The 19,514-nt window shown below is 45.7% G+C and overlaps 1 protein-coding gene across 6 annotated transcripts; it reads left to right on the top strand.

Annotated features, from left to right (window-relative positions):
- Positions 1 to 8,740: 8,740 nt before the first annotated feature.
- Positions 8,741 to 14,494, top strand: LOC122385981 (FGFR1 oncogene partner 2 homolog). Of its 6 annotated transcripts, none has more exons than XM_043374743.1 (6): positions 8,741 to 8,798; positions 9,897 to 10,051; positions 11,179 to 11,286; positions 11,582 to 11,752; positions 12,513 to 12,653; positions 13,000 to 14,494. In XM_043374743.1, exons 2-6 carry the CDS (start codon positions 9,917 to 9,919, stop codon positions 13,612 to 13,614), a joined length of 1,170 nt encoding a protein of 389 aa, XP_043230678.1. In that variant the 5' UTR covers positions 8,741 to 8,798; positions 9,897 to 9,916; the 3' UTR covers positions 13,615 to 14,494. The 6 variants fall into 6 exon arrangements, with proteins under 6 accessions (XP_043230678.1, XP_043230674.1, XP_043230675.1 ...); XM_043374739.1 differs by having other exon boundaries at positions 8,765 to 8,814; XM_043374740.1 differs by having other exon boundaries at positions 8,793 to 8,818.
- Positions 14,495 to 19,514: the final 5,020 nt, after the last annotated feature.

Below are 19,514 nucleotides of genomic sequence, written 5' to 3'. Positions count from 1 at the left end.
TTTTAGGGACTTTTAAGTAGCGCGCCGTCCCGCATGAAGACAGCGTGGCTTGAATCAGGCATCAGTGCGCGTTCAGAAACCGAGCCCTCAGGCGCTCAACCAGACGGTATAGGAGGGCCTCCTATACCGTCTGGTTGAGCGCCTCCGACTATTCATTGGCCAGTATGTTTCTCCGGTAATACTTGACGTTGATGGCGGTATTTTGTGACACTATGTTCTATTGGAGGATCGCTAGGCAGCTGAACATGCTCCAGTTCTGGATGTTGTCCGGATGTTTGACGGCGGCGAAGGCCAGCAAGTTCGAGCGGCTGGCCGCCCATACATGGCCGATTTGACGGTTCAAAGGATAATACAGCTCGAACGGCTACCCATCCAACCAGACCACCTCACCCTTATCATTCTTCAACCAGTGGACGCGATCTGGCGTGAGGCGAAAGGTGGTGAACTGGTTGTTTTCCCGTCAGTTTCGTTGTCTTTTTCAGTTTGAAGGGCACTAGAACCAAGTTAAAGGGCGGGTAGCGGTAAACCATGATATGGGATCTCATATTATCTGACTTGGTAAGAATTCGAGTCAATTTGCGGATTGATTGGTGCCGTTTCCTTGCCGCTATCTTGATGACTCTCCTCACCACTTGACAAAGGGCGGCTTTTGTGGTCGCGACTGGGCTGAGTCTGCCACCTAAGTCCCAGATTATTACACCTCAGGCAGATGTGCAATTGGCTGCTGCTGATGTCCAGCTGCTGCAGTGTCCCAAAATTGAGTTTCGTCTTGGGTGTCAGAGGGGAAAAATACCCACCAAAAAGAGGGGAGAGAGTGGAAAACTGCTGATGTGATTAGATCCAAAAAGAGTGAGAAACGACAAAAAGCATGCATTTTATTCTAGGGTGTAGAATGTTGGACGCTAAACCGGTCATCCACACCACTGCTCTTTCAATAGGTAAAAATATAGGTTTTCTTGGTTGGGAGTGGAAATTTTTCTTAAGAATTGGTGGTGAGAGTGGAAAATGAAATTCATTTGGATGTCGTTTCCCACCCAAGTCAACAAATTTTGGGACATTGCTGCTGGCAGACCAGCTTCTGGCTCATGACGCCGTGGATGCCGCCATGCAATTTTACCACGAAAGGAGAGATTGTATCCCTTTCTCGCAACTGCCTTGGACGAAAACTACCATGTGAACCCGTCTGTGAATCGACTCCTACTCAGAGCAACAGTCACATGACAAGGTCAGGTCACTGCTGAGTTGAAAACCGATAGCAGAGGCACGTATTCATCCAATATTCCCACTTCTAACATCAAAGGATTAGGAAACTGTGCAAACAGATATGGCGAAAAAATAGATGTCCGGATAATTTCGTTACACCCTGTACTGAAGTAGTTTTAGTGCCTTCGTAACATGTTACGAAGCTGTCAGAAAAAAAGCGTTCTGCCCCTCCAACTTTTGCTTATTTGTAGAACTTCGTTGCTTAGCAAACCACTATGTTGTTCGCATTGAGGAGCTTTGAAATTTATGTGTAATTCAAAATGTTAGTTCTGTAATTAAAAGAATTGATTCAGTGTTGCACATAATCTAACTTAACAACCGAGCATTGCAGGTTTGACAGCTTTTTGCCCCACCAGCACCACCTTCGCTGGAAAAGCTCCACCCTTGCCTATAGGGCAAAACATAAGGGACAAAAAACACAAAACAAGACAGATAAAAAACAACACAAAATGAACTCATTGCCTAATGAAGTTCAGTCTGGAGCAAAAACATAGGTAATAGGCATCTATGTCAAATTAGAATGAAAGATTAAAATCAACTTGACCAGGTTTTACGGTCTGACCTGATCCTGACTGCCTTACTTCACCTAACCCCAATTCAACCTAACCTACCACAACACCTGCAGAGGTACCTTCCTGGAAAATCACGCCCAGGGAGCCGGGAGGTGTCCAACTTATTGGAATATTACCATGATTGCTTGTCAAAATGTGTGTCATCATGCTCTTGTTTGACAAGTGATGTATAATAAATGTGACATTCAAAAATGACCTCCTGACTGTTGACTGTTGAGTGATTAGAATCTTCAAATAATCAGGGTACAATGCTGTGCATCATAGTGCACACTAGTCATGTTGTTTTTGTGTAGGCCCTCTGCACATTATTGTGTACACTGCCATGTGCACCTTAAGGAAAAAAAAGTGACTAGTGGTGCATAAAAAAGGTTGTGCAATTGTGAAGTTCATGCCCTTGGTCTTGCTGGATCCAAATGCCTATAGCTATAGCAGGATCAGTGAGGGTTGTAGACATGCTGCATACACTGTGAATTGAAGATATTGGCACAAAGTACACCCGTAGGTAATTACTATGCTTAACACCTAATGTAAGAAGCAACATAAATGCCCAGATGATACAGCAACAGCTCTCTGGTCAACATCACACAAATTTATTGACATACTTTGCAGGTACATATTTACATTCATAGCAAATACTTTCGATTTGATTCAATAACTAGGTGCTAGTAAGCTTGCATTTTTGTAGGTACAACAATGAACATATATTTAATCATAAAAAACTTTCTCGTGGCATTAATCACATACCTTTTTACCGAACAAGTACCTATCTACCATGCAATGATTCTAAATTTTGTCCGCAATGTACCTATATCTCAACTGACACATTGAAATTGAAATACCCTAACAAAACCTAGAACTGTACAAAAGGAGAATGCAATTCTACAAGAACTATGAAGTTCTGAAGTTATTCTCACATGCTGGAATGTTGAAACTCTACTTTTGTCGTCCATTTCCACGTTTCATTGAGCAATCATATAGAACTGTTTTCGCTCTTCGGTCATAAGCTTTTGCATAAATCTTGAATTTTTACACATCATCTTGAACCATGCTCCAGTCTTTCCAACAAGGTACTATGGAACATCAAAGCAATTTTGATTTGTTGCAACAGCTTCAGATCATGATAGGCTTGAAGTTTGTTACACCATTTGCCAGACAAACCTCTACAAAATGTGTATCAATTCCCAAACTAAGCAATTGATTATATCAGTATTTGCGGTTTCCACACAATGTTTCATAATATTATTCGATTTTTATATCAAGAAACCCAAATAATCCACAAACTGTTATTGAAACACTCCCACTTCAAGAGTTCACAGCAATACAATACAAGTTCAGAAGCAAATAAACATTGCGCCAGATTTCGTATGAAACGCGCCATCATCCTGAAGTTTCTACCACAGACGGTAGTTCAACCGCAGCCGTAGTGCGAAAACCCCTGCCCACCTTACCCCACCGCGGAGCTCGGTTGCAATTTGTAAATACGCGAACGGAATGAAAACATTACATTTCTTTTTTTGGAGCTATTTGATGACGTCAAAAAATGCAATACCCGTTTTAATGGTGAAAATCGAGACAATTACTCACAAAAATGTTTCCCTTTAAGCATTACAAATAAATACTTTTAAATATTAAAATGACATTGTTTTTTTCGAACAAATCAATATTATTTGCTTACTTAAACGTCATATACAATGCTGAGATCACTACGGGGCTGTCTTAGAGTGTAGCTGCACTGGCAACCTTTAGGCTAGACTCCAGGGGTCATTATACCAGAACAACATGATTCTACCAGCCAGTAGTTCATTTTTCTACTAGATTGGTGCTACGCTCAGCATTTAGGTGCCAGATTCAGAAAAAAGAGTAAGGCGTACCGATGAATAGGTGCTAGAAACAGCTAATTAAGGTCATTTTCCATGATTGGTGCTGGTATCCACCAAATAGGTGCTGAGGACCAATTTTGGGGCGAGTCAGCTTTTAGGTGCCAGAAATAGCTTTTCTGGGACGCAATTAAATGGCGTCCTTTTCGTTTAGGGGTTTGTTAGAACCAAGGCTATATAAACCAGGTAGAACGTTCCCGTCGAAAAAGTGGTGACAAGCGATAATTAGTAGCCGCGACCCTCACTTGTTCAAAACTATATCCGCAAGCAGCATTTACAGGCTAGCGGAAATCGACCAATCGGCGTTCGGCAATACTCGACGCTGATTGGCCCGATGCTCGTGACGAAATTGCGGGGGACTGTAGCTATTCCCCTATGGCGTTTAATAGACTTACGACTTTTGAAGGGGATTTATACCAGTTTTTGTTGGGTTTGAGGCCATTTTTGAGCTTGGATATTCTTTCTGTGACTTTTGACTGTGTAGTAACGACATTTAATCATAACATTTCTATATACTACCGGTGTCGCATCGGCCAAAAAGACCGTAAGTACATGGGATAGACGGACCACTGCTGATGGGGCCACACATGTCGGCGTGTGGTCATCGGAGGTCCATGAGGGCTCGATATAGGCCCTTCATGGGTCGGTATAGGCCCGGTGGGTCCAGTGCAAGCCTATCAGGGGCCGGTGCTGACCCAACAGCTGGCCCAGTGGCATATAATGTAAGGCTGTTTAGGGACGTTGAGGGCTCATGGGGGCCATATAGGACCAATAGGGACCACATCAGTCAATCAGGGGCCATTTAGGCCAATAAAGGCACTTCAGGGGACTTGAAAAGGTCATTCAAGAGCCGTGGTGGGCCCATGAGGGGACGGCATTGGTCCAGCAGGTGCAGTCAGGGATGTTGTACGGGTTTCTCAGTGGCCCATTTGGGCATATCAGTGACCAATTTGGACCCAGCAGGGGGCTTTGTAGACCTATCAGGGGCTGGTGATGGTTCATCAGGGGCCAGCGTTAGTCCATCGGGGCACGGCATATGCCCATCAGAGGTAATTGCGAGCCCACGCTGAACAATGATGGCCCTTCAACGGCCCCTAATGGATCTACATTGACCCATGGGCCATGATGTGTCATGTACCTATGCCCCTATGACAGACCTACTCAGACCCCTGATGGACATTCCCGGCCTCTGATGACCCTATACTGAATGCTGATGGGGCTCTAAGTTTCTCCAATAACCCTTCGTCAACCCATTATTACCATACGCTGGCACTAGGGGCCCCACATCAGCCGCAGGGCAGTCCGTGCCATGACAGCATGTCTTTTCGGGCGATATTACATCGGTAATATTTATCAAAATCATGATTTTATGGTGTCATTATATAGCTAACAGTCATAAGAAATATATTTCATCTCGAAAACAGCTCCAAACAGCATATAATTTTAAAGAAACTCCTCCGAAATCCAAAAGCCTATTCGGGTCCATAGAGAATAACTGCGGTCCCCCGCAATTTCGTCACGAGCGTCGGACCAATCAGCGTCGAGTACTGCCGAGCGCTGATTGGTGAATTTTCCGCTAGTGTGTAAGTACTGCTCGCGGAACAAGAGTTCGTCGACAATCCTCCACAAACGTCTGTCACCATTTTTCGTAATGCTAAACAGCCGGAGCGTACCCCCCTGGTTAGAACGGACATGCCTAAGAGCTGGACTTTTTGCACGCGTTCCCCGCCAGGGGGCGCCACTGAGGAAGCACCCTCTGACGTCACGATAAAACTGCGCGCACTGTGCGCACGGTTCTGTAAGCAAGTAATATAGTGGTGGTTTCATGGTGGAAATTGGAATCACTGTATATTTATATACACTGTGATTGGAATAAGTATTTTCACGTTGTAAAATTTCAAGCCGTTTTTGTGAAATTAATTAGTAAATTCATTTCAAAAGTATTAATTTGAAGTGTAAAAGGAGAATAATTAGAAGAACATGGATATTTTTGTTCCAATAGCTTATTATGTGAGACATGATCGGTACTAACGGGTACTTCTAAGAAGTTAGTGAAGAAGTACCAAACAGCCTGCTCGGCTACGATCGTCAGCTGTCCTTTGGAGCTGGACTTCAACGCTGTAAAAAAAATATGTGCTGAATTAATTTTTAGTTTCACCAAAATATAAGCAATTTATCATTTCTTTTTCACTTTTGTAATTATTGTTGAGTGAAGAGACATGTTGTTAGCTCTGACAATATAAATTATTAATTAAAAAAACGAAATGCGACGGTAAGTATCTGCTACTAAATTATCACTTTAACCAAATACATGGAGAATCTTGCTACCATTGCTTATAAAACGTTCTTATCAATACACAAATGTTTTATTTTAGACAAGAAGGATTTATTTGCTTAAAGTCTTGCGTCATGTGCTACTGCTTTGATTCCAAAGACGCTCTCCGGGTCGGGGTAATTTAGTTCTTCATCGATCGATAAGAGATTTTGATTCCATTGATATCCAAATTGATAAGCTCGGCACCATGGAGTAAGGGCGTCCCCACAGGAGTGACGCAGGAAATATGAATGGCGTTTACACCGACAGTAGTTTCCCACAGCCGGCAATGGGAATCTCCTGTCGGTGTAAACGCCACTATAGTCCCATCCAGCTCAAACACTGGGGAATATCCCCGCACTTTTGAGGACGGAAATCTATGGACCTGCTCGAAAAATAGTGGATAAAGTACGGCGAGCTTTCAGTTTTATGGTTGGGTCTCCCTTCCGAGGCACATATTTACGGGGGATATTGGGTCATATTCCCCCGGCGTCCTGATGATCGGCGCCCAGCTCAACGTCGAAAGCGCCCTGATACGCGGCACTGCTATCTGTGAAGGTGCCCAGGCTGCTGCCGCTCGAATTTTGGTCGCCTCAACTTAATAAAACCTCCGTTGATGCCATCTCAGTTTCCTCGAGGTCAGGCAACCTTCACACGCCGTTGGCTACCTTGGCTGGCCGGCGACTCGTTCCCCTCGTGGCGACGCTCTTGACATCCAGTCAAAAGTTGGAGTGGCTGCCGGCTGGCGCCCCCAGTGGGGGCCGGGGAAGGGGCAGTGGGCCTCCACGTTGCTCTCTTCCCGAGCCTATGGTGACTTGGCTCAACTCTCCTCAATAGAATCTGGATTCTGCACGCTGTATTAACATGGGCGTAGACACCACTACGGACAATACGGACAGTGGGTGTGACAATCAGTAGTGCCATTCATATAGAGGGTGTCATATATGAGCGGAGAGGCAACAGTACAGCTGAGCGGAGAGACAACATTAAAACAACAGTACAGCTGGCGTTGCATGGAGCTGCAGGCAACCGGACAGCGGAGGCTTGCGAAAAATAAACAATTCGTCACTTCAACGTATAAACAATAGTAAAAGCAACATAAACACATATTCTCATGGTCGAACCCATGCACTAGCGGCTCACGGCGGGCACAGGCACGCAGTGCGGTAGCGGTACCGGATCACACGTCATGGGCGTTGTCTCAGCATAGGTTGTTCGCAATCTAGTTGAAGCCTAAGAAGACGGCCAGTGGGGTCTCACTGCTGCTGAGGCGACCTCGGAGACGATGCGTCGCCCCTCCTGTCGGCGACCTGCGGTGAGCAGGACTCCAGATAGCTGGCTGGCACGTTGCCGACACTGCCAGATGCTGTCAGCAGGCCTCACTGCTGCAAGTGATGTGCAGATGGACGCCAGGTGACTTCGTCTGCAGGCGATTCCGGAGACCGCGGCCTCACCAGGCAGTACCACCTGCATCGCCATGTCGGTGTTTCTAGAAATGGAAAAATAACAGTATTGGTGAAGGACAAGCAATACAATGTATTCTGTTTTCCTCTCTTGCAGGTATACGTAATCTACAATTATCATTGTTCCTATTTCATTCAAATGAACCTGAAAATTCCATATTGGTACATTGGTTGACTAAATTTGTGTAGTTGGGAACAGGGGCGACGCCACGTTGCGACGACTGGAGGGGACATTGACCATTTTGGAGGGGACGAGGACCATTTCAAGTCGATTCTTTCCATGCAACGCCATAGGCGTAACGCTAAAATTTTAAAAAGTGGAGGGGACGAGATCCCCTCCGTCCCCCCACCCTGTGGCGATGCCCTTGGTTGGGAAGCAGATTGTTTGAAATACATGTTTGGCTGAACAGTGCGGAAAATATTTCATTGATCACTATAGCTGCAACAAAAATACTGAGACAGAAAACATTTGCGCTTACCTGGCTCCTTAGTCAGTCCCGCACAACGGAAGTGGTACCATTTATCGCAGCCGTCGCATCCGACCATTGGTGCTGCACTGATGCTGCTGCACTCCCCACATTCCCAGTAGGTACCTTAGGAGCGTCTTGGCTGTGAAAAGATTACATGAGTCATGGCGCATACATGAATAGTAAGATGTTTTATATGTTTAACATCGCATAGCAAAGACACAACAGCTGGGAGTCAAGTGTAAGCCAAAGTGTAAGCCCTGCCATGTTTTGCAGACTGGATTTTAAGCAAGAAAAGCTTTGCTAAAAATGACGCTTGACGAAGCCTCATCCTACTGGGCTGTCTGACATGTCTCCCTGTAAAAAGCATGTGGCCCTTATATTGTATATATGATGAATATGTTAATAATGCAGAGAAAACACAGTATAAATTATACCCAACGTTTCATCTTAATCGACTTTGTCAAGGGTGTTTGAACAGCTTGAGATGAGTGAAGTGTAAGGGTACCTAGGTACATCTGAAAATAAACTGAATCTGCGTTCAATAAACATTGATTTTGATAATACATTTCACAAATAAACTGCTAATAACAATCATACTAAAATAGCACGACAGATAACTAACAATCGCATGAAGAGCTTCTTGATTCGCCTTGACATTGTCGTCCGAACGAATGTTGTCTGAAGTTACACATTTGTCTTTTCTGCGCAGCATTTGTGTTTGCCATTTACCGCACCAAATGTTCGCCAGCGGTGGTGACTTTTCCTTACCTGCTCACGAAACGTCACACACGACATGACGTCACCCGAAGACGTCATCAAAAAGTCCAGCTCTTAGGCGTGTCCGTTAGAACTTGGGTTTGTTCGTGTCATTAGGGAATGGTATCTTCATTATTTGATTAAAGGAAACATTTATTTTATTCATTGTTGCTCTGGACAATAACAGTCTAAAAATTGCAATGAGGTGTCTCGCCTCAGCTTGGTACTGAATTCTGCAAAGAATCTCGGTACCATGGACGTATAAATAATCGTCGTAAATCATATCAATATAGTCGCATAATCATATGATTATAAATAACGTATAAATAAATGCATAAATAAACGTTTATTTATACGTCCGTGCTGGGGTTTGGCAGCGCAGCAGTAAGTCCTAGCTAGAATGGCTAGAATTCAAATTAACTCACTAGTTTTATCTGAAATTAAACCAAGTAATTCCAGCTTGAAATTATTAAAATTTTGCCCAACAGTCATATTACCCTAGGTGTAAGCATTTAAAACTGGTTTTGCCAGTTCATAGATGTAATTTATTATTGGGTTCTTGATATGATTGCGACCGTGTCTGGGAGGTCAAGTAGAGGGTGGAGGTATTGGTATGGGATACAGTTATCTGGGAAATCTGAAAGTAAGAGTTAATTGTTGTGGTATGTTTTTTGAACAGCTCAACAATCTTAGGATTCAAATATCAATGACTGCTGACTGTTATTAGCATTGGTATTGGTATCAACTACCTATCAAATCATGAATACCGCAATAGTTTAAAAACCTTCTCCTCGGTCACTCATTTTTCAGAATCCTATTCCGTAGTGGGAAAAGATATCTTGATCTTCCACTTTGATCCATGAATAATTCTCCTAAGGGTGTTTGAGATAAATTAGCACATAAGCAACTTTATTGAAAATGCTTGGTATCTCAATATCTCAATATCTTTGAATGTAGTATCCCTATGTAGTATCCCTATCATTCATATGATCGCTCCAGTCATCTCCTGAACCTGCAAAAGATGGTCTTCACAGTCTCTAAACAGACATGGGTGCTGCTCTATACAGATCAAGAATATTCCAACTGGTTTTGAAGCCAGAGAGGAAGGAAAACGGTCATTTTGTACTAGACACCCTGTATATTTATACATTCTGACTTCTGACTTGGTTTTCTGTTTTCAGAGACAGAGTTGTGGATAAAGATGTCACTCACAATGCAGAACATAATAAGTGATGCTCAGACATTGTGTACACAGCTTAAAGATCATGAGTCACTGGCAGACCATCTGATTTCCCAAGCTCAATGCCTCTACAAGCAGGTGGATGCCATGAAACAGGTAATTAGCATTTTATTTATTACCTACTGTATCCAATCTGATATGTGTATGTTGATGACAGTGTGTTGACAATGACGCCATGTTATGGTTCATTGTTCATTTTGGTGCATTGGTTAGCCTATGGTTCATTGTTTGCTTACTAAGAAGTATGGTGATTAGTAGGCAACTAGTTATATGTAATAAAGTCAGAGATCTGACCTATTGATGCTCTTATCCTATTTTTCCCTCCTCACAAAGTGCCTTTTTCATTGAAAGTCATCAGCCAGACTTCAAAGTATGATGAGTAATGTCTTTGAGGTCCTGGTTGCCAAAACAGTAGCCATGTCAGAGCTAATATCTGCTCACTGTATAGTTTGTCATGCCTCAATGGCTGAGTGTGTTCCACACAGGCAAACAACGTTAGGGCTGCTGTGCACCTGACAGTAAATTGTTGGTCCATCGTGCTGAATTCTGTATAGTCTGTCTTGGACATGTGCAGTCTTTGAGCCCTGTAAAGTCTCTCTTAGCCCTGTGAGTTTGTTTTGGCCCTGCACAAGTGCACATTCTGTATGATCTCTGTGCAGTTTGGCTGAATTCTGTATAGTTTGAAGTCAGTGTCCCAAAATTGCATTTTGGCTTGGGTGTCAGAGGGGAAATTGCTTTCCAAAAATGGGGATAAGAGTGGAAAATAGCTGGCCAAGGTGAGGCCCAGAAAGATGGGAAAAGATCGATAGCATTAATTTTTATCCATGCGTGATAAAATATGAGATGTACAACGATTATCCACGCTAATGCTTTTTCTTCGTAATATTGGGAGTGGAAAATTGCTCTTCAAAATTGGAGGTGAGAGTGTGAAATGATATTCATTTGGATGTCGTTTCCCACCCAAAACAACAAATTTTGGAACACTGTTTGAAGTTGAACTGACCCCTCACCCTTGTAGTTAGAACTGTGTCTCAACATAACCTTGTCTGGTCTACTGCTGTGTATATGTGTTCTGTTTAGTCTAACCTAAGTTATGGAAGTCCCTTTGAGTCATGCATAGTCAGACTGAACCCTAAAATTTGTTCAAAACTTGCTTAGTCTGGCTGGGCTCTGCACAGTGTCTCATACTGCAGTATGTGACCTGTGTCCCGCCCTGTCCTCAGTATGAGGAGGAGGTCGGTCAGCTGAATGAAGTGGCTCACCAGAAGCCACGCGACGCGCTCGTGCAGGGAATCCAGCAGGAGAACCGTCATCTTCGGGAGCTGCAGCAGGTCAGTGCGGAGTCGGGCCAGTGTTGCTGGACACGATATTCCTCGGTAAATTAGATTAATAGAAGACTGTGATATGGCTGAAAAAAACCTGAAAAGCTTGGTCTTCTAGATTCCGGGCGGGACTCGTGACCAGGACCTTGCGACAGTTGAAATGTTCGCTTTACACATAAGTAGTCGAAGCCAATATCACTGCACTGCTTGCTTGTTCATTTGCTTTCATGATAGTTCCCAGCCGAAGTGACCTCTGTCAGCCTGAAACCATGCGTCTGCTGACCGTGTGCCGATGTCACCTCAGGAGAACAAGGAGCTGCGTAACTCGCTGGAAGAGCACCAGAACACGCTGGAGATCGTCATGTCCAACTACCGCAAGCAGGTGACGCAGCTGATGGAGATTAACAAGTCGGACCGGCAGCTGCAGCTACAGCAGCAGCGGCGCGGTCAGGCCGGCGCCGGGACATGCCAGCAGGTGAGATGGGCGCACTGACAGAGAGAGAGAGAGAGAGAGAGAGAGGTGAGGTAGGGAGAGTGTATTGGTGGTGGGTGACTGACGGGATAGATGACAGCTGTGAGGAGCCAGCATCAGCTGACTGCGCGGATATGTTGGTAGTTGGACTGTAGACGCTGCTACATCTCATAAAGGCATAAATGGCTTTGATTCTAACTTTGGTTTTGTTTATTTGTGTTGTTGGGTTTGGCTCTTTCGGTCTAACAATACCATTTTAGAGCCGGGAGGATGACAGGAATTAGGGGGAGACATTGGTCGGGGTGGGCACCCTGGTGACTCGTCGGGGCTGAGCTTGTCCAGTTGGACAGGCCACGCGGCCCCCATAACACTCACCGCACCCGGCTACTGGCGTGCTCCTATGGGAGCTTCCCGCATGGGATAAAGTTGCCCGTCCAGCCCGGAGCAAGGGGTTGAGGCGTGGAGGAGAAGGATTTGACTATCTTTAGGATGGAAATGACGAAACAGTGTGAATGAAAACGACGGAACGTACTAACTTTGGCTCCATAGCCTACCGTACAACGTCCTAGGGAGAGGTGGTATCGTTAAGTCTGATTTATCGGTGGTTTCTCAGTCCCTTTGCGTTTCTCCCCTTACTGTCCCGAGCCGTCTACCAACCGGTGTCCGTTTTGACAGCCAATGACTTTACCATTGCCTGGACTGACACTGACATGCGAATATCCAGAGTGATACTGACACATCCCTTCCCTACCACTCCTTACAGTCCCCGGACACGGCTCTCCTGCAGCTGCAGTCGGACAAGATCCAGGAGATGGCGCTGGTGATGCGGCGGGCCGTCGAGCTGGATGAACAGAGCGAACACCGGGCTCAGGAGACCATCGCCCAGCTCAACAGGGAGAATAAGGTAACCTGGGGTGGAAGAGTGGTGGTGTAGCACGGCTGTTGGTGGAATGTAGGTAAGATCTTGAATGGGTTTCTAGGAATGAAGCTGGATTGGTTGATCTGCTTTTCGTTTTTCCTGAGCCCACTAGTCCAGGATATGTGTGTGGTCGTCGATTTTTCCGCCTTCGCCTTATAAACGGCCCGAGGAATGTGGGAGCTGCGCTGTCCCTCGCCAGCCCGAGGAATATGAGAGCTGAGCGGTTTCATATTCTGTCGATAGTGTGGATGATCTGTTTGACTCGTTCCTTGTCCAACTGATGCGTGTGTAATGTATGTATACTGACCTCTCCCTCCCGTCCGTTCGGCAGGGTCTGCGGGAGCTGCTGCGCGTCATCTACAGCTACAACTCGGACCGACTGCCGCCGCCGGGCCACCCATCCCCTCAGGTGTCCGCCCCCGTCGACCCCGACTCGCCCGTCTCCCTCCCTGACTCCCCGTGCTCCCAGACGGCTCGCCGACCTCCCTCGGCTGACAGCACCTCCTCCGGGAGCGAGGGACACTTCCAGACGGTGCGGCGTCGACCGGCCGCCAAGGGCGCAGCGGACTCCCCGGCCTCCCCCGAGGGGAAGACAGCGCCGGGAGCTGGCTCGCCGGGGGAGGTTAAGGTGCCGCCGGTACCGACCAGCGTGCCGCCGAAAGTGCCGGCTCTAGCGGCGCGCTCGCCGGCGACTGTGAGGGCAGCGGCGGTGACGGTGCGTCCCCCCGCTCCCAGCGGTCCAGCGCCGACCCCGGGTGCCACTCCGACCCAACAGGGAACGGCTGAGCAGAGCCTGTCTCCGAACAAAGCTGCGGTCTCACCGGCTACCAAACAATCACCGGAGAAACAGTCATCTCCTCAGAAAACTGAGACGTCCCCAACGCAGCGACCGGCTTCAGCGACTGGCTCGCCTCAAACCGCAGCAAACCCATCGCCGTCGGAATAGATCCAATCATGGAAGACTGAGCTACAATCGGTGCATGTTCACGAACTTGTCAATACTCCGTGAAACAATCACCGGCTTCACAGCGGTGGTCTCCACTGCTTGCTCGGCACGGACCGACGTGGCTTGGGGCGGTGTGGATGTTTTAAATCGAGTCAGACGATATGTGGGATGGACGGTGAGGAATGGCGGATAACATGTATGGAGAACTGTGGTTGAGAGATTGGAGTAACCTCTACTTGGATGCGGAGGGAGAAGAAAGTACGAGGGAGTGATGAGCCTGTATGGGTCTGTATGTGATTGCTGTAAGGCGTGTGCGGTGTGGTACGATTTTGTTACGGTGACGACTGTTCAGGCGAATGATATCTGAGAGATTAATTGAGATAATCGTAGCGGTCACTAGCGTTTGCACGTAGGCGATGTGAAAAATGCTCTCTGTGTTGTTCAAAGCGACTGGATGTTGTATGCCACCGATTATCCGAATATTTTAGTCCCAGCCAACCAATGTGTACAAAATTGAACTGGGAACCAGAACCATTTCCCTGAGCAGCTACTGAAATGAAAAGCAAAATGGTCGTCGGAAATTTTCTTGCTGAAGAATGCTTTTAGTGGGTTTAACTGCCGATGCTGTGCCAGCAGGCTGGCTTAGAATCGAACTTCGTCATGCAATCAATAGCGTGTGCTGAATATTTGAGTTTGTATCAACTTATGTCACTGAAGTGCTGTAAGCTGTCAAAAATTACCCTCGCACTACATTGCTTGATTGCATATTAGTCCAACTCATTTACTGGATCTATGTAAATCCCCAGGAATTGTGTGCTCACAAGTTGTATTCCTTTGTCAATATCAGCGCTATAAAATATATTCACTTATCGTCATTAAAGTGTGAGGAATATTTTTAAGGGGTGCGGTAGCAGTATATGAACGATTCATGTGATGCGATGCTAGACGCGACCACCAGACATCAGAGTTGGAGGTTCGAACTTTGAAGAACAGTTGCGCCTTCTTGCGATGTGATACTGCTTGAGTTTCGAAACAGGTTACATTTGAGTTTCAACATTGACATCGGAAAATTATTTATTGGCTCTAAGAATTGGCACTGTGCGTCGCATACCATTCATTATCAGCAGAGGCGACAGGTTGTCCCGGTTATAAGGTGGTGCTGATATTTTTAGATATTACCGCTAGGTGTCTCTGTACAGCGGCGAGACAGATGGCGCTGGCGTTCTGAATCTCCGGAGTCGGCGAATCGTTACCTGCAGTCGATGTTCAATGGCCGCACGGCTTCGAGACTAGGAATTTGGACGATAGAGACTTGTAACACTTGAACGTGATTTGTCGTATTGCCACACCAAGATCAGTATTCAAATCATATAGAAGCAATTTCTGATTTTTGCCGCCAACTAAGAACAAAAGCTGTTACTGCAAGTCCCAAAATAGCGATGCCTGTCAATTTCACGTCTCGGTACCGTCTATGCTCAGTCACGTCCCATTCACCTAAGACGCTATGTAAACAAACTAGCCATTGGTGAACATAAACAAGAGGCACTCATTACCAGGTCAGCGGACTTTGTGCATGTAGGTACTGGGGCGTTCCACGACAAATCGACAAGTGCCCTGCACCCTCATATTTTATTTTTTGCTTAGAATTGGTCTAATGGGTTGTGATGGGCGGGGAAGCCAGCTGTGGCAAGGATTATTTTCTTCGAACAACGGTTTCCGAGATATAGCCTCGGGCAATTCTTGGAGTTCGCGCTGCAGCCCTATGTTTGGCGGCCTATAACTCAGAAACTATTGGCTTTTTACTATCAAAACGTTATATGGTTCAACTCACAATCAACCAACAAACATTTTGGCTATCTCGGATTTTCAATTTTTGAAAATTTTGATCACGTGACCTTTTGTCCTATTTCTCGAAGAGTGACCTTGATATTTTCCCCACTGAAAGTTGCAATTTTGTCTGATGACGATTAAAGCCTTGTTAATTGTCATTCATATGCGATAATAAAAAAGTGGTTATCGCCCTGCGTTGACCTCAGGTAAGGTCATTTTTATGACCTGTCCATTATTACGAGCGGGAGCGACAGCGAGATCTCGAGAATAAAGCAAGATAGCGACAAGCGGTAAACGGTAAAGGGTACACACGGATAAGGTCTATAATTTTTACTGAGGTCATTTTCAGGTCAGGTCTAAGATGACGTCACAGGAGCTAAAAGGAAGTCAAAATAGCGGCACTATACATATATATATGAAGTTTTTCTCGAATAACTTTCAAGGTATCCCAGCTAGGAACAAACTAATTGCACCATCGTGATCCTCTCATCGATCCGCATCGAAACATATGTTTGTTGACCTCAAAAGGTCGAAAGGTCAAAAGTTGACCTTAGGTCACGTGATCTAAGGTCAACTTTTGACCTTTCGACCTTTCGAGGTCAACATACATATGTTTCGATGCGGATCGACGAGAGGATCGCGATGGTGCTATTAGTTTGTTCCTAGCTGGGATACCTTGAAAGTTATTTGAGAAAAACTTCATATATATGTATAGTGCCGCATTTTGACTTCCTTTTAGCTCCTGTGACGTCATCTTTGACCTGACCTGAAAATGACCTCGGTAAAAATTATAGACCTTATCCGTGTGTACCCTTTACCGTTTACCGCTTGTCGCTATCTTGCTTTATTCTCGAGATCTCGCTGTCGCTCCCGCTCGTAATAATGGACAGGTCATAAAAATGACCTAACCTGAGGTCAACGCAGGGCGATAACCACTTTTTTATTATCGCATATGAATGACAATCGATAAGGCTTTAATCGTCATTAGACAAAATTGCAACTTTCAGTGGGGAAAATATCAAGGCCACTCTTCGAAAAATAGGACAAAAGGTCACGTGATCAAAATTTTCAAAAATTGAAATTCCGAGATAGCCAAAATGTTTGTTGGTTGATTGTGAGTTGAACCATATCAAGTTTTTATCATAAAAACCCAATAGTTTCTGAGTTATAGGCCGCCAAACATAGGGCTGCAGCGCGAAATCCAGGAATTGCCCGAGGCTATATCTCGGAAACCGTTGTTCGAAGAAAAAAATCCTTGCCACAGCTGGCTTCCCCGCCCATGACAACCCCTTACACCAGTTTTCAACGAAGAATAAAATATGAGGGTGCAAATTTAATTTTTTATTTGTTGATTTGTCGTGGAACTGCCAGATCGTTGTTATAAAAGGTCACGAGTAATGGCGGGTTAAGCCCGCAAAGCTGCATTGCCGTCGTGGCTTTTCACAATGAAGTTGACTATAGATATTGCCCCGAATTATGTGAGCATACGAAAGTATATACACCCGCTCACCGACAAAACATAGTGTGGACAGTGGACACTGCGAATAGAGCAAGCATAAAGGCGTTAATGTAAGTCACCGCGCATGGATCAACCAACGTTTAAAATACACTCAGTAAGTCAGTAGGTGGTAATTGCTACGTATTGCGGCACTTATTAAGGTAAATAATCGCATGTTTATAATTCCTGCCTGGCCATCAAATAAGACAGCCCGGTATTGTCTTCTGGTGTCTAAATTAACCAATGAAATGCGGTTGGCCGGACCATCTTTATGCAATCATTTTAACCGCAATGGAGCTCACCACATATGCATTTTTAGCTTGAATTACATTGGTAACGTCGAGTCGTATAACGCCCCATAAAGCGTGATCTATTGGAAGCCTTTCAGTTTGATGAGCATCGCACCAATGCACGCGGGAAACCAGAGTAGGTACGGGCCAGTTAAACGTAGCCGAAATGCGATCTGACTCGTAACAGTGATATAAGGTATATGATATGAATGCGCTCAATGCTGGGCAAGGAGCACGCGCGTACAGAGGGACATTGAACCTAAGCTGCTTGAGCCATAAATTTACGGATCCTGAAGTTAATGGCTTCATAATTTGTTACGCTTAGATTTAAATGTTCAGCCAATAATGGTTGAGAATAAAACGGCTCTGAAGTCCGTTGAAGTCGTTTTGAAGTGGTTTCAAAGTCTTCAGCTAACTCATTTCAGATACGCAGTTGATACCTATTTGAGCATATCAAACTTTACTCGAAGACGTGACTCAAGGCAAGTGTGTGGGCATTCGGGTTGTTAAATAATGCGCCCAGTTGTGGTTTGACCTTTGAGTTTAAAGTAAGATCTCAAATGTTCGGTGGAAGATTCCCATTTGTTTCCTTCATTTGTTCTTATTTGTTCCAATTTGTTGCCTTTTTAGTTTCATTCGTGGATTTTGTGAGTGAATTGAGTGGATTTTGAGATTGGTACGACGGAGTCTTTCCATAAGAGAAAGGAAGCTTTTGCCGGTGGAGTTATTCTTATTCCTATCAACCCATTATTACAAATTTAAGAAAACACTTTTCGTATTTTTTTGCGAATGGTTTCTCTTCCTGATTCCACGAAACACATTTATTCGAAGTTAATGTTTCTGTATTTTTGGAGTTGGCATGTGCAGTTGCATAGGTATGGCAAGTGTAATAGTGTGCGATGGCTGATGATTTTTGTCAGTTCGGTAGACGCTAAGATCTCCGCCCGTTCCACATACCGTTGTGCCCGAGGCGCTGCGTTGGCGGCTGTGTGCGGTCGCAGAGGGGCGGCTGACCCCCACCGGGCGGCCGCTGACCCTGGCTGACCTTGGACCTGCCCTGGGGGCGCGTCACGGCAGGGGTCGCGGCGTGGGCCGGACGGAGGAGCGGGGAGCGTTGGATGGGCTGAGGGATGGCAGAATGACAACACCGTGTCAGGACTGTCAGCTGCGCTGACAGAAACTGACAGGTGACGCCGACGTATGATACCTGCCTGCAGACGGCAAGGGGTGGTGTAACACTTTTGACTGGGCTTGTCCCTATGTTAACACTTTTCTTGTTTTCATTTGCTTAGAGTTTGAGCAACATTTGCAAAGTATCTAATTCGAGACGCAATTTGAATGTTTATAAACCATAAAGGCATATGTTTTGTATTGACTTATTTATGCCACAAGAAACATTGAGTATTATTGCATAAGCTATTGCATCAGGTGTCGCAGAAAACATATGGTAGCTTCATAATTTATAACGAGCTCCAGCAGCATAAGAGAGTTGGAAAATGATGACATACATGAATTTGAAATACTTCATTGGTTCGTCCATTTTAAGCCATGTGCCACGTTATCCCCGGCCCTCCCCGCCTGTCTCTGCGCTCGCTCTGTCTCCTCTGCGTGCCATCATGACTGGGGCCTCGCTCTGTGCGCCCGTTCCCACAGACTTGGCCATGGTGACCGGCCAAAGGCAGAGCCAGCGTGGGCCACCGGTGGCTCGACAGATTCCAGCTCCCTCGGGACGACATTCTTAGCATTGAGACGGCGCCGTCGGCCGGTCACGGTCCGGTTAAATATGGCCGGCCGGAGCTGACGCCATGCGTGGAATGCACGCCAGGGAAGCGGTGGGACTGTCCGGCGGGGTTGGTGGGACTATCCGATGGGGATGGTGGGACTGTCCGGTGGGGTCGGTGGGTGTCTGGTTGGACTGTCCGGTTGGACTGTCCGGTTGGACTGTCCGGTAGGACTTCTGCTCGCGACACTGTCCAGTGAGGCTATGAGACTATCCAGCTTGATAGTATTAGTTAATGCTATTTTTCGTTTCACCCAACAACCACAAAGAAGTGGATATTACGACGGGAAGTGAAAAAGAGTAAAAGACACAAGTGCTCACCATTCGCACATAATTTTCATACCATAACAAAATCGTTCATTTTCAGTGCGCATTGTCCAACGAAGCGACTACAATCATCTATCATCTAGTTAATGCACGATGGGACTTTCCGGTGGCAAATGCGGATCCGTTCGATGGAGCTACTGGAATTGTTCAGTGTGCGGTGGGGCTTTTCGGTAAG

This window comes from Amphibalanus amphitrite, unplaced genomic scaffold, assembly GCF_019059575.1.
Source record: "Amphibalanus amphitrite isolate SeventyFive unplaced genomic scaffold, NRLGWU_Aamphi_draft 000236F_arrow, whole genome shotgun sequence".
Taxonomy (NCBI): domain Eukaryota; kingdom Metazoa; phylum Arthropoda; class Thecostraca; order Balanomorpha; family Balanidae; genus Amphibalanus; species Amphibalanus amphitrite.
Note: the sequence above shows the minus strand (reverse complement) of the source record. Positions and strands in the feature narration are given on the sequence as shown.

Coding starts and splice junctions, on each gene's coding strand:
- LOC122385981 (XM_043374743.1), top strand. CDS start 9,917: ATGTCACTCACAATGCAGAACATAATAAGTGATGCTCAGACATTGTGT. Junction 11,287..11,581: donor ATCTTCGGGAGCTGCAGCAG/GTCAGTGCGGAG, acceptor ATGTCACCTCAG/GAGAACAAGGAGCTGCGTAA. Junction 11,753..12,512: donor GCGCCGGGACATGCCAGCAG/GTGAGATGGGCG, acceptor CACTCCTTACAG/TCCCCGGACACGGCTCTCCT.